At 47.6% G+C, this 15,040-nt stretch overlaps 1 protein-coding gene across 3 annotated transcripts in view; it reads right to left on the reverse strand.

Annotated features, from left to right (window-relative positions):
- Positions 1-15,040, reverse strand: part of ZZEF1 (zinc finger ZZ-type and EF-hand domain containing 1) — a 101,204-nt gene that overhangs the window by 16,243 nt on the left and 69,921 nt on the right. For all 3 annotated transcript variants that reach the window (XM_038536383.1, XM_038536384.1, XM_038536385.1), the window contains 10 exons: positions 14,269-14,407; positions 12,746-12,911; positions 11,905-12,167; positions 10,863-11,023; positions 8,699-8,852; positions 7,375-7,514; positions 6,780-7,057; positions 5,741-5,915; positions 5,076-5,208; positions 1,041-1,234 (listed from right to left, as the gene is read on the reverse strand). In XM_038536383.1, coding sequence (XP_038392311.1) covers positions 1,041-1,234; positions 5,076-5,208; positions 5,741-5,915; positions 6,780-7,057; positions 7,375-7,514; positions 8,699-8,852; positions 10,863-11,023; positions 11,905-12,167; positions 12,746-12,911; positions 14,269-14,407 — 1,803 coding nt within the window. The remainder of the gene's footprint in view (positions 1-1,040; positions 1,235-5,075; positions 5,209-5,740; positions 5,916-6,779; positions 7,058-7,374; positions 7,515-8,698; positions 8,853-10,862; positions 11,024-11,904; positions 12,168-12,745; positions 12,912-14,268; positions 14,408-15,040) is intronic.

The following is a 15,040-nucleotide window of genomic DNA, read 5'->3' on the forward strand; positions in this document are numbered from 1 at the left end:
CCACCTTCTCTTGAGGTCAGTGCCACACAGCTCCACTTGGCTCTTGTTGCTCAACAAATATGTATCAAAACAGATTCAAAGAAATAGTTTGTGCCCTCAGGGCATTTATTTTCTCTTTCCTACCATAATCAAACAACTAAAACAAGGGGTGCCTGGGTGGCTCAATCGGTTGAGCATCTGCCTTCAGCTCAGGTCATGATCTCACGGTCCTGGGATCGAGACCCGCATTGGGCTCCCTGCTCAGTGGGGAGTCTGCTTCTCCCTCTGCCTCTCCCTCTCTCTAATAAATAAGATCTTAAACAAACTAACTAAAACAAAGCAGGTTGTGATAAATGCCGTGTAGGCAACAAATAGCAGCTGCAGAGCCTCAGAGCCCTCAACACGTGCTCAGAGCTGGGCCAGAGCCAGACCCCATCCATGCTGACTTTGTGTTGCCAAGCCCTTCTGTGGCCTCCTGGGCAGTTCTGCCCAAGTCCAGGGACCCACAGGCTGTTAAAATGAAACTCTTCTCTCACGGCAACTTCTGAGGGGAAGATCCTCCTAAAGGTGATCCCTTCCTTTGTCAGGCCCCTCAGGTACCAGAAGACCCACGTTCCCACAAGCAGGGGCTTCTTGTCTGACACCAGCTACCCCCCACCCCTGGCTCCTGACATATCTGCTCCTTCCACCCCAACCACCAAGCCTATGGCTACGGGTTCCACGGGAGGCTGGTCCCCTGGTTCTCTTCTCCTTGCCCTATGATGGCCCCAAGGGAAGTGGGAAACTATTCTCTCCGGTTTCTGCCCATCTGCCATGGTGCCATGCCCATCAGGCAAATACTTGGTTCCATGAAACAGTACTAAAAAAATATAAAGAACTGATACTGGGAAAATTATGTTTCTTCCCTAAAATTATCCTTGTGCAAGACCCCAAGCATTCCCAAAAATAATCATGATTCTTTGGCTAACCATCCACCAAAATTAGATGGCACTTCCTTGCAGTAAATGCCCCACAGACACTAAATCACAGCAATTCACTAGCAACTGGAAAGTCACCATTACCTTTAGTGTTTTATACAGTCCTTTCAGGGCCAGAGACAGGACCCATGTTGCTTCTACTGCCTCAGGACATTGGCTGTCCATACTGGTCTGTAGAAGGTGACTGGCGATAAAGGCAAAGTGCCGGGAGTACTGGCTCAGCTGGGCCTGAGAGCTGCTGCATTCCTGTCCTTTCTGGACCAGCTGGTAGTCCTTCACTGGAGGATGATGTCAGGCAGGAAGAGAAAGGCATGAAAGTACAGTGAATGCTTCCTGCAGCTAAGGCTCTTCCCCAGTAACGTGCCTTACCAAAGCAAGAACTGCAGGTCCCAAAATACAAATTACCCTGGCTGGCTTGCAGGTGAGCAAAGAAATGGCACTGGGCCACCAAGAGAGACAATTTACATGCCTATTGTGCACAAACAGGCTGTCTCCAAGTGTTAAAGGGACTTCTTAATAGAGCATGGAGGTGGAACTTCTACTTCCAAACAAAACTAAGACAGACTGGATGGACTCTCCTATCCTAAACAAACAGAGCATTAAAAAATATATAAGAAACAATGGTTTGCAGACATGAGGCAAAAAGTAGTACAGGACTATGATCCCTGATAGAAGAGACATAAACCAGAGCAGCTCTCCCACCACCTGGCTTTCAGGAGACAATTTCCAGGCTCTAGAACAGGGACCAGAAAGCTAAGCAGAGTCCTATAGGTCTCAGTGAACTGATGATAAAGAGGTGAGCTTTCAGGGAAGTCAAGGCAGCAAGAATTTATGGGGCAGATGATCACAAAGAAGGGAGATGCACAGATACAGAGAGGGTTTGGGAGACCTCTGTGCAAAGCCACAGAAGCTTCCTCTTGGTTGAGTATGACCCGCACAAACATGTGGCAAGAAACCACCTAGTTCTAGGAAAGCAGTAGGATGAACGATTCTTGGAGCTCACAGAGCTGGGACTATTGTCTCTCCCCCCGTGAGAGTAGATGTTTCTTTGAGGGGGAGAGGGAGGACAAAACTATTTGAAGACAGGGACGCCTGGGTGGCTCAGCGGTTGAGCTTCTGCCTTTGGCTCAGGGCCTGATCCCAGATTCCCTGGATGGAGTCCCACACCGGGCTCCCCAGAGGGAGCCTGCTTCTCCCTCTGCCTGTGTCTCTGCCTCTCTTTCTGTGTCTCTCAGTAATAAATATATAAAATCTTAAAAAAAAAAAAAAAAACTATTTTGAAGACATAATAGCTCAAAATTTTCTGAATTTAATAGAAACTGTAAATCTACAGATCAATAAGCCCCCAAGAAGAAACAAATAAAATCACGTCCAGGTATATCCTAATTAAAATGCTAAAAAACAATGACTAAGAAAAAAAATCTTTAAAGTAGCCAAAGGAAAAGAGACACATTTGAAGAGTAATAGAGAATGAGAGCAAACCTTGTGGTAGAAACTAGGTATGCCATAAGTAAATGGATCAAAACCTTTTAAGTATTCAAAGAAAAACTCTTGGCCTAGAATTTCATATGCAACAAAATTATCTTTTGAAGATAAAATCAAAATAAATATAAATATTTGGTAGGACAAATCAAAACAAAAGCTCTGTAGCAGCAGACCTGTGATACAAGAAATGTTAAGGGAGGTTTTTCAGCTTGAAGAATGATACCAGGTAGATACCTGAGTTTACCCAAAGGAATGAAATGTACCAGAAATGATAAATATGTCAGTAAGTAAATATAAAATATACTGTTTTTTCATTTTAAAATCTTTCTTAAAGTACCTTTTATTTTTTTTATTCATTTAAATGAGAACTCTTTTTCTAAAAGATATATTTATTTACTTGAGAGAAAATGTGTGTGCATGTGAACAAGCTGGGGGCAGGGCACAGAGGAAGATGGAGAGAGAGAGAATCTTAAGCAGACTCATCCCAGTGTGGGGCTCAATCCCACTACCTGAGCTGAAACCAAGACTGGATGTTTTACTAACTGTGCCACCCAGGTGCTCCAAAACATCTGACTTTTTTTAAAGAAAAATAATGTTTTATTCTGAGGTTTATAATGTATAGAAGTAAAATGTGTGACAATTAGAGCACCAAGGAATGGGGGTTAGAAATACAAAATCCATGCTTCCTCACTACATGTTAAGAGGTAGAATATTATTTGAAGGTAGTCCCAGCCCACCCGGCTGGAAGGCAAGCGCTCCATCAGGTGGCAGGGCACGGCTCAAAACTCCACTCAGCAGAGCTCACTCACTATGCCCTGAGGCACACGCAGGAGCGTGCCCAAGAAATCCACTTTAAATGGAAAGACAGGGCAGCCTGGGTGGCTCAGCGGTTTAGCACCACCTTCAGGGCATGATCCCGGAGACCCGAGATCGAGTCCTGCGTTGGGCTCCCTGCATGGAGCCTGCTTCTCCCTCTCTCTCTGTGTGTCTCTCATGGATAAATAAATAAAACCTTTTAAATAGATAGATAGATAGACAGACAGACAGACACAGATAGGTCACAGTGAGCATACACACCACATGAATGTCAGTAATAAAACAAACGCTAGAGAAGCTACATAAATAGTAAAGTCAATTTCAGCCAAGGAATATTATCAGACATAAAAAGGATATATTTTGTACTGAGTTTAGAAACAGTTATGGTTAGAGTCCTCAACACTCCTCTCTCAGTAATCATTAGGACAGACAGAAAACCAGTAAGAGCATGGAAGACTTAACACTATCCACTGATTTGACCTGAATGACATCTACAGCCAACAACCCAATATATGAATCTTTTTTTTTTATTAAGGATTTTTTATTTATTCATGAGAGACACAGAGAGAGAGAGAGAGAGAGAGGCAGAGACACAGGCAGAGGGAGAAGCAGGATCCATGCAGGGAGCCCGACGTGGGACTCTATCCCGGGTCTCCAGGATCACACCCTGGGCTGCAGGCGGTGCTAAACCGCTGAGCCACCCCGGCTGCCATATGAATCTCTTCAAGTGCATATGGAACCTTACTCAAAACAGATCAAATTCTGGACCATAAAACAAGTTTCAATAATTGTAACAGGACTAAAATAATTCAAAGTATGTTCTTTGACCCCAAGGGAATTAAACTTGAAATCAGTAATACAAAGATATCTGGAATATCCCCCAAATATTTGTAAATTAAACAATAAACTCAGGTGCCCGGGGGGCTGAGTCGGTTAGGCATCTGCCTTCAGCTCAAGTTGTAATCCTGGGGTCCTGAGATCAAGTCCCGCATTGGGTTCCCCTCAGGTAGCCTGCTTCTCCCCTTGCCTGTATCTCTGCCTCTGTGTGTCTGTCGTGAATAAATAAATAAAATCTTAAAAAAAAAAAAAAAGATTTAGTATAAATATACAACAGTTGAGAGAATGCAGTATTTGAGATAATGGTGTGTAACAGAACCCTAAATAGACACACACCCATGGCGGTCAACTAATCTCCAACAGAGATGCCAGGATAATTCAGTGGAGAACTAGTTTGTTCAACAAGTGGTCCTGAAACAACTGGAAGTTAATATGCAAAAAAGAAAAAGGAAAAGGAAAAGAACAAGAACCCTGGTCTTTATCTCACACCACACACAAAAGTAGCACAGACAATGCTAATGCTGAAGCTGAATGTTTCAGAAGCAAAACTACACACATATACTGACATACTCCAAGGTGTTTCATGTTCGGCAAATTAAGTCAAAGGTCTTATATTTTCACTGTTCTACTGATCAAGCAAAATGGAAAGGGATACAAACGTCAACACAATTATTCAGTTATTTTACATTCATGTAGCTTCTGATTCCACGATATGCTTAAATTACCCTAGAAAACAAATCATCAGCCAATGACAGTATTAGACGTTCAGACCCTAAACCAGAACCCCAAAGCTGTGTATACAAAATGATGGCATGGCAAGACCTTTCCAATCTACCCTCATTTAACCACATCACTTCACAGATGAGGAAAAAGCAGCTCAGGGAGTTATAACTTAAGCAAGAACCACAGTATCTTCACTGACTTCAGGGTATGCAGTCATTTGACAGCTCCCTTCTAAGAAAAAATAATTAGGCTTGGGACCTGTTTTCCTTTTCCGGGTTTTGACATCAACGATCACAGCCCTGTTCTTCTCCGTGAAGTGCTTCAAGATGATGACATTATGTGGCTCATTGGCATGATCCACATACACACAGCGGGTCCCCACGCAGAGGACCTAGAATGTGACAGAGACCAAGAAGGCAACTCAGAAGGCAGCAGACACAGGGACCGACCCATAACGGGACACGGGACACAAGCCCATCCTCTGTTTGTGCCACAGCTTCTACAAGGGCTCCAGGATGGGCTCTCCTGAGTCCAGCACCCCACCCCCCCATACAGATGTGGTTTACATGCCCACAGGATGAAGCCATGTTTTCACAGCCCTCTCTGTTCCAACCAATTGTGAGACATGAGGACTAAAATGAGATCAAGATGAATGCCAAGTGAGAAACAACCATACTCAGAAGTTCTCTGTAATTTAATAGATTAGTTACCTATTATTCAAAGTACTGGCTAATAAAATGAGTCAAATAGCTAAAATGTTAAAAATGCAGTTGAACAAACCATCCCATAATCCTGAAAGTATACCAATACCGTAAATGCAAATCATGTAACTGAAGGAAAGAAACTCCCAAAAATATATGCTATAGAGAGCCTGCTGTATGCAACAAGGACAGGAAGGTACGCTGGGCCTTGCAGTGCTATACCTGTGGGAAGCCGACCAGCACGAGCAGGGTGAAGATGTTGGTGTGCTTCAGCTGGAAAGGCAGCTGCCTGATACAGTGGTCTGTGAAGGCGGCGATGACGTCACGCCACAGTGGGGCACTGTTGAGGGACCGCAGGATCTCTGCCATGGAGCATGCCCAGTCCAAGCCCACCCGGCTGGAAGGCAAGCACTCCGTTAGGTGGCAGGGCACGGCTCAAAACTCCACTCACAGCATGCCCAACAGCCACTCACCCAATGGTTCAAGAACTTCAGAACAAAGCCTCTGTCACCTATACACTCAGTATACGGTTAGATTTTTTTAAAAAAATCTGTAAAAAGTCACACACCCACGTGCACTTGTGCACAATCACGTTTACACACAGATAAAACCTAAGGAGGAAATATATTAACACAGCACCAGGTGCATTAAGATGGCACTTGTGGGGGATGCCTGGCGGATGCCTGGTGGGCTGAACATCTGACTCTTGATTTTGGCTCAGGTTATGATCTTGGGATCATGGGATCAAGCCCTAGGACAGGCTCTGTGCTCAGTGGGACATCTGATGTCACTTTGCCACCCTACTCCCTATTCGAACACTCTTGCTCTCTCAAATAATAAAATCATAAAAAAAAAAAAAAGAAAAAAGAAAGAAAAGAAAAGAAAAGAAAAGAAAAGAAAAGAAAAGAAAAGAAAAAAAAAGAAAAAAAGATGGTGCAGCTGGGTGATTTTTTCCTCCATTTTTATTTTCCATATTTGATATTGTGATTATGTTGCTTTATAACAAAGATAGACCTATTTTCTTGAACCCCAAAGCCTGTACTTCTTGCTGCCAGGAAAAAAACCCACCAGAATATATACCATCAGAAAGTTTAACCAGCAGATAGCGCCCAGATGTGAGTTTTAAGTACAATTTTAACGTCAGTTGACACCTTTTCTACTAAATCTCATCCTAATCTCACCAGAGATGCCTAGACACCAGCACATTGGATTCAATCCACAGCCAAATCATGGACCTAAAGGGCGGAGTGTGGGGGGCTACCTGTCCAGACACACGGCTCCCAGGCTAAAGAGCAGGTGGGTGGTCTTCCAGCCATCTGGCACCACAGAACTGTCCCCTGTTGCAAACAAGGTATGCTTGGCGGAGAGGACTTTCACCACCGCAGCATCTACCTCCGCTGGTAAGAGGCGGGTGATGAGCTGGCCGAGAAGACCCAGCGTGAGGTGGTAGGTCTCATTCAGGTGGCCTACGTTTGAGATGACAACCTGAAACATGAGTGGGAGGACGTGCTCCAGGTCTATCACGGGGACTGTGGGGTCCTGCCGAGAGAGGGAGAGATGCCTGTTTACCATGGAATCCACGTTAATCACAAATGAACCCTGAGCCTGTTCACATCTTATTCATAGCTGGCCAGCTGCCGAAGGGACTATGCGGTGTCTTCACCAACAGCTGCATACGATCACGTGTGAACATTCTCCGGCATCATCCTGTGACACTACATCTAACTATACAGCTCTCAGGGACACACAGATGGTTCTTAACAGGTGGTTTCAGTACACGGCTTTCCAAAAAAATGTATTTTTCCACATATACCACCACCCCTCTTCCAGAGAGGAAAATACCATTTGTCTCTTACCAACTTTAAGGGAGGTAACATGGCTGCTAGTAATCCTAAAATCCTCTTCTGGGAGCACTCAGCAAACACCTGCTCAGGACTTGGAGTAACCGCCTTTTCCTCGATGGACTCCTGAGACAACATGACTGTATTCTCAGCATCTGAGTTATAAAACATCAAATGTTCAGATTTTGCCAGGTTGTGAACACGTACAAATAGGCAAACAAACATGCTGCTAGACAACAGAGACCGTCCTGCTCCAGGAGGCCTTCCCTGACCACCCCACGAAAACGCAGAGCGCCCCCAAGTCTGCTCTCTGGGGCTCAGGCCACTTTCACCTGTAACGCATCAAACCACTGATATGGGTTATCTGTCTGTCTCCCCTGAGGTGTATGCTCACCACAAGCACCCAGAGCTGGACCTGGAGCACAGCAGGTGCCCGGTGAGCACCTGAGGAAGGAGTGAACCACATGTGGACCAGGACTGACCAGGAGAGCTGGCCTGTTATCTGGAAGGTGGAATTACGTGCACTGCACAGATGAGCACACCCCACAGATGGGGCAGGATGCCAGGAGCTCACCTCTGCCTCCGTCAGGAAGCAGGCAGGTGAACAGATGCTGCTGCCGTGGTTGCCCCAAGAGGAGGCTCTTCAACCCATGGCACCTCCATTGACCTTGAAATGCAGCTCTGAGTTTGCTGCAGCCGTCCCCAGGCAGGCAGCTCAGGCCCCCACAGTGGAGCGACACTATCCCTCCAGGGCTCCAGCTCCATGCACCTGTCCATGGGACTCCCCGTGTATTAGCCTGGGGGCTTCCCACTCTGGGGTTTTTGCTCCTGTTGCCCAGAAACCCCTTCCCCACAGGGGAGGGTAGCACAGCTAAAGTTCCTCACAGCCCAACCTTTACGAGGCTTCCTGTGGATACTGTCTATTCCAGTTAAACACCAGTAGGTGCCAGCACCCACTCATCACTCTCTCCTGGACAGAGTCGCATTCCTACTCAGATTACAGTGACCTTAGTCTCCACCTTCCCAGACTGCAAGCTCCATGAGAGCAGGAGCTATATGTGTGTGTGTGTGTGTGTCTGCCTGCCTGTTTTCTCTGCTGTACCCCCCACACTCTAGCAGACTGCTTGGCACACAGAAGACACAGTAAATTCGGGAATCACAAGGGAGGAAAGCAGACAAAGTGAAGGGAAGTGGACTTTCAAAGTGTTATCAGTACCACCGATGCAAAACTGAGAAACCAGGAGCCCCTGGTCACTAGCCAGTGCAATACATCACTCAGGGATAGGTCTGTGAGCATTTAAGATAGAAGAGATGAAGGTAACGATCACAGAGCCTTTACCTGGAAGCCTTGCAGGGGTGCTACCATCTGCAGGTGTGTCTGAGATTGGAGTCTGGCATGAAGGACCATTCATTAAGGATGCACCTTCTTCATCTGCCTTACTTCTCTGCCTGCTATCTAAAGGTCTGACTTCCTTAGGACCATCTTCCTTTCCCTGAAAACAAAATGTAAAGGAGTTTGTTCATTAATGCTGTCATACAATTTTTAAAATCATTAGCCAGTCTTTAGAGACTGAATTACTTTTGAATTCCATAAGAAAATGTCCCTCATTCCTGATGACAAATCTATGCTCTAATTAAGACAGTAATCACTGCACTCCATCCCCCAAACATCTCCCAAATGCCCCTGTGCCAGCTGCAGTCTCACAAGCAATGACTCCACTATAAACCTCTAATACGTTCTACTGAGCTTTGAGAAGCCATGTATGGAAGGTTCTTCCCTTGGGAAGAAGAAAAAAACAAAGACATTATCTTTGGAGTTCCTTCTACCACACAGAGCTGGTCTATACCTCTGGGAATTCTACTTTAGCAAGGAAGTAACAAGGAGCCTTGTTACAGGGGCTCTCACTGGAGTGGGAGGGTTTCCTGGGTTCAAGAGTCGGGCAGTGAGCCGCTCAGACTGGCAAGAGGACAGCTCTTGGCTTGCATTTCCTGAGACCTTTTTCCTTGAACTAGGGAAAGCCTCTGTGGATGAGCCTGAAACATCTTTCTGCAACAAAAATTAAGGAAGCACTCAAAGACAAGGGCATGGACAGACTCAGAGGCCAGTTGGAAGGAGCTTCCACTCACTCACTAAACATGGGACAATTTCAGCATCAAAATATGTAATGAAAAATAGATTTTAAAGATTTTGGTTTTAAGTAAGCTTTCTGCCCAACGTGGGGCTGAACTTACAACCCTGAGATTAAGAGTTGCACACTCTAAAGACTGAGCCAGCCAAGTGCCCCGAACAGTCATCGATTTTAATCTATGGAATAAAAAGAAATCCATCCAGGTCATTCTGACAGATTAATGGACAAGAGGAAACACAGGGAGCGGAGTGCTCATGGGTGGCATGTGTTAAGATGCTAGAGGCTCAAAGGAAGACACAACTATTTCCAGGCTCAGAAGTGAAGACTGTTGCTACTGACAACGTCCTCTCTGCCTCATCACCATCTCTGGGTGGTTAAAATGCTGCCTGGAGAAGCTGTTTTGTGGTCAAAAGTATTGACCACTCTGAAGCTCAGACCGCCTGTCTTATGCTGTCTCTCTGCCGAATGAAGGGGATGGTTTTCACCAGCCATCATCGTTTCTGTGTTCCTCTAAAGGACAATGGGATCAAATCCCACCAAACGGGGGATCCCTGAACCAGGAAACACCAGCTGCTCCTCAGGTAAAGTCAGGGGGACTCACAGCACCAGCTCAAGTTTCAGAGGCAGCATTGCAGAACATATGCTGTGCTCTTCCACAAAACGAACCTTAGGATTGCGATCACAGGCTCCACCTGGATCCAAAAGGCTTTCCTTCTACTCACACAGGAACACGCAAACCACTATATCCATTCAGAAAGCAGAGCGCTTAGTATTACTGGTCTACTGGCTCACTATAAAAATAGCTTCAAGGGCCGCTGGGCGGCTCAGCTGGTTAAGCATCTGGTTCTTGGTTTCTGCTCAGGTCATGATCTCAGAGTCGGGAGATGAAGTGTGGGTATGGAGTCTGAGATCCTGTCTCCCTCTCCCTCTGCCCCACAGCCACGCACGTACCCTATCTCTCTCTAAAATACTAACAGCTTCACATATGAGGTGTTCACCATGGGCCAGGAACTCACCTCCTTAGATGCATAGTCTTCCTTCCTTATACTCCCACCAGAAGGCAGGTAACAGGTAGCACTGACATGGAATTTACTACAGACACTGTTTTAAGCATTGTACACACATTAGCTGGCGATGTGATATGTGTAAATCCTCAGAATAACCCTATGGGATGGGTACTACTATTCTCACCCCATTTCGCAGACAGGAAAGTGAAGCAGATTGTGGTAATGTGCCCAGGACCTGGAAGAGCAGTGGCTGGAACCCAGGGTCTGGGTCAAGAGTCTGTGCCTCAACCTCTCTGCTCTGCCCCCACCCCTAAGTGGCTCCTCGTTTCGGCCTGAGATTTCTGTGTAGTAATACACTGTGACGTACACTGTAGCACATAGAAAGGCCTGTATGTGGCAGGTCCTCAGGGCCCCAGACAGCTCTCTCCTCCTCTGCCGTGTGGGTGGGCACAGTGACGGGTGGGGCCCGACTTTCTGGACTAGGTTCACCATCTGGCAATATACCAAGGAGAGCTAGAGCTTTCAGACCTGCATGGGGAGCAAATGAGGGAATGGTTAGAAGTTTTACAGTGAGGTCATTTCCTGCAAATGCCATACATCATTCTACACTGCATGGAGAAAGATGGCTGGGTTCCCCACAAACCAAATCGAAGCGCACCAACACCAACCTCCCTGGCTATCCACATCTAATTGGCTCCTGACATCAAGCACCTAAAGCCTGAGGAGGCATGCCTAGACTTGATTAACAGCAGAAGACCAAAACAAGACAGGACTGCCTTCACAGAAGTCATTAACATGACAATGCACAGTAGCCCCACACAATCAGATGTCTACACTCCCACTGACAAGCTCTGAAGCACTGTGCACGTGCTGCCCAACCAGGTGTCCCTACCTCACACCAGAACAGGGAACCTCGAACTCCCAACACCTCAGAAGTGGAACACGCACATTAGGTTCTCCTCAATGCCCCTCAGTAAAGTCAAAGTCAGCCAGGTATTTTACTAATCAAGCAACTATAACTACAAACGGCCCTCATCCAGAATGCAGTTACGTGGAGATCTGCACACCTGGGTCAAAACAATACTCCTTCGGCAAAGCTAAGCCAAGCAGGCTCAAACACCAAATGTTTCATCCACAGACATTAAGAGTCTTAATTACTACTTTTTTTTACATCTTCACATGAATATTTTAGAGAAATTAAATGCATTTTTAATGTCATTTTTCTCAAATGCACATAGGAATGTGGACTGAACTCAGAAGCAGGTGAACTCGGAACTGCTTTCTCCCTTGCCTGGGGTAGAAAGTGGGTCGGGCTGCCTCTCACCAAGCACAGAATTCCACTTCTGCAAAGGCTCTTCCCACCCAAGCAGCTGAGAGTTGTCCTGGTCCTATGCACGAGGAACAATTACCTTTTCCCTGGTGAGCCTTCATCAGACAGTCCCCGACAAGCTGCATGCACTGGCTCCGCAGCAGGCTGGCACTGCCACGGTCCTGGGGATTCAGCTTCTCACCATCCACGTCCTCTGCACTGGCCAGGTGGGCGCTGTAGAGAGCCAGGGCAGCAAAGAGCAGCCAGGCGTAGTTGTGGATGTACGGCTGGATAAGCCTCTGCCGGTCGCTGATCCGGATGGTCACCATCGGGTGGGCTGTGACGCCGTGGGTGGGCAAGTGGCTGCAAAGGCAAGACATGCTCATGGCGTACAAGCCTTTGTAAGGGCTCGAAAAGAAGGCAGCGCTCAGGGTCAGCACTGGGCACTGTGACCTCTAAGGCTGTGGTAACTGAAGTTTAAATACCCTTTGCCTAGAACAACGAAGCAACACAAACACTGTACAAGCCACTTCAGGATCTCATGCCCCCTTCCCTACCCAGGCAAAACAATGGAGAGCAGGAGCCAAGGAGCCCTCACTGTGAAATGCTTAGAATGTGATAATATCATTTTGGTAATGTGAGAAAACACTCATAATTTTCAGAGATGGATATGGAATGGAATGCATATGAAGGAAATGATCTAATGTCTGTGAATTGCTTTAAAATACTGTAATAAAGGAAAAAAGGAATAGGCTAAGCACATACAGCAAGCTCTGCCTAGCTGTGGAATCTGCGTAGGGGATTCAGAGTACAAGCATCTTTACTTGTGGGTGTGTTTTAAATCTGTTATAGTAAAAAGGTTTTTATCACTGAGGAAAAAAAAAAAGGCGAAGGAGTACACAAAGAAGGCACTCTGTGGCCAGAGGTCATCGCAGGCATACCCGTAAGAGTATCTCTTTGCCGCGTAGCACCCGTAGCAAAGATCGAAGTCATCACACACGTTGCAGTTCATCCTCCGGCCGATGATCAAACCCTGGCAGTGGTCACAGGTAAACTCCATGCTGACCATCTCATGATCATCTCCATGGCCCTCGGGCTTCACCCCACCTGAGGAAAGAACATCAGCATGAGGTCATCGGGCTAAGGGCTTCCAGAAGTGCTAGTTTCCAAACACTAACTATCCAGAAGCAGGACTCTGCCAAGTTCCTGCTCAGGATGTGAGGGGCCACAGGCATGTTCTGGATCCGGGCTGTCCTGCCCAGGGCTCCCAGGACGGAACTTCTCAGCCATGTACCAGGGATAGACTCCTAACAGCCCCACACAGCCCCACCAGTTCCCATCATGACCACCACCTGACAGAGAATACCTGTGTACCCACCGTGAGCCGTCTCCTGTGTGACCCCTCCTCTGACAAATACGAAGTGTCTGCTGTGTATTCCTGTTAACAAGCACTGAGGAGTGACCAGGTTTTTGCTCTCACTTTTTCATTCCAGAACCACAGACTCCACAACCTCAAACCCAGTGAGTGAGAAACTGTCCATGTCCTGTGTGGTCCAAGCAAGCTCCACCACATCCTGCTCACCACTCCGGGCAGCTAACCCACTTCTGCTCCTACTGCCGAGGACCTGGTCCAGGCACTAAGTCCCTTGTCGCTGCTGTGACTGCCTCCCTAAAGGACACTCCCATAAGGCCAGAGCACCTTCCTCCAGCAGAAGTCTGCTGATGTCAACACCCCACTGCCCCAGGGTCCAGGTCTGGGAGCCCCCGTCTCAGCCCATCACTCAGCCGGAAAGACACTGACACACCACAGATGCTCACTCCTGGGCCTGGACTCACGCTGTGTCTTCACATCACACAGCTCTGACTTTCTTCAGAGACCGAGTCACATTGTACCTCCCGCTGCCTCCCGAGCCGTCCCTGCAACAGGGATTGTGGCTACTTCTGAACTTGTGTGGCCTGAACTCTGTACCCCCCACCTGTACCCCAGCATGCACACCCTTGTCCTGGGACGTACACTGTGCGAGGACATCCAGGCCCCTGCTAAGACTGTAAGTGCTCCCAGGACAGGGCGGTAGCTTGCACAATGGGGCTAGGCACACGGCTGCTCAGACTGTCAATTTGCTGTACATCAGGTATAGTCAAGAATTTCTGAGAGCTGCTTTCGTGTGTAGATCTACTTGTAAACCCTGCATGATTCAGAGAGAAAAACTGTTCCGGAAACTTAGCTGAATGTACATTCAGTGGTGCTGTGTGTTCACCGAGTACCTACACCCAGCAGGAGGGAAGACAGAAGCACCTCAGGTAATAGCTATGGAGCTTCTCGTTCACTCAGGGAGATAAGGCTCCTATCTGCCCATGGGTCAGGTTATACCACCAGCAGTATTTCTATCTCGCACAAGAGGTGTTACACAAATGATAAGGTCACAGAAAATAGAGCAATGACTGGCTCGGGGGTGGCACATACCTAGGAAGCAAGTTTTGCAGAGATCCATGTCACTGCACTGCAGACACCGGTAGCGGTGCCAGGGGGCAATCTCATCACAGCCATCACAGGAGATGTCCACGTTTAGCAGGTCGCAGTAGCGAGCAATGAACATGTGCATCTGTAGGGAGAGATACACACAATTAGCCCACAGACTTTCCAATGGGGCCAAGACTCATCAATCAAGCCGTCCTCCAACAGGTACTTAAGATCCACCACGCAGCCAGGGGCGAGGGTGAGGAGAGGGAGGAGCCTGGAGTCTACTGGGGAATCCCTTTGAGGACCGCACAGGGTGACAACAGCTCTGATGTATGAAGTCAGGGGCCAAGGAAACCCTGCAGAGGGCACCAGAGACTGTCAGGAAAGGTCATGGGGCAAGACCTGGTTGAGACCCGAGAGATAGACAGGTATCTGCTGCGGGGAGGCAGGTGGCAGGCATGCCAAACAAAATTTGAGTTCTACAGGAAGCATCAAGAGGCCAGATAGCAGTTCCAAAGACTGGCCGCCTCTCAGCACCGGGCTGCAGAATGCAGGAGACCAAGAGACAGGTGTGGTACATGATCACTCGGAGTGTTCTCAAAGTTCCTCTGCTGAGTGGAGGATGGACTGAAGGAGTCCAGGCCACAGCCCCGGAGACCGGTCACGGGAGCAGCTGTCAGAGTACCCTGTGACGGGGCAGGGGCCGCACGGCGCCAGGGGAGACACAGCGGTGCAGGGGGCAGGCCCAAATGGTGTGGCACCTCGGGCACGGACC

The sequence above is a fragment of the Canis lupus genome, chromosome 5 (genome assembly GCF_011100685.1).
Source record: "Canis lupus familiaris isolate Mischka breed German Shepherd chromosome 5, alternate assembly UU_Cfam_GSD_1.0, whole genome shotgun sequence".
In the NCBI taxonomy this organism is placed as follows: domain Eukaryota; kingdom Metazoa; phylum Chordata; class Mammalia; order Carnivora; family Canidae; genus Canis; species Canis lupus.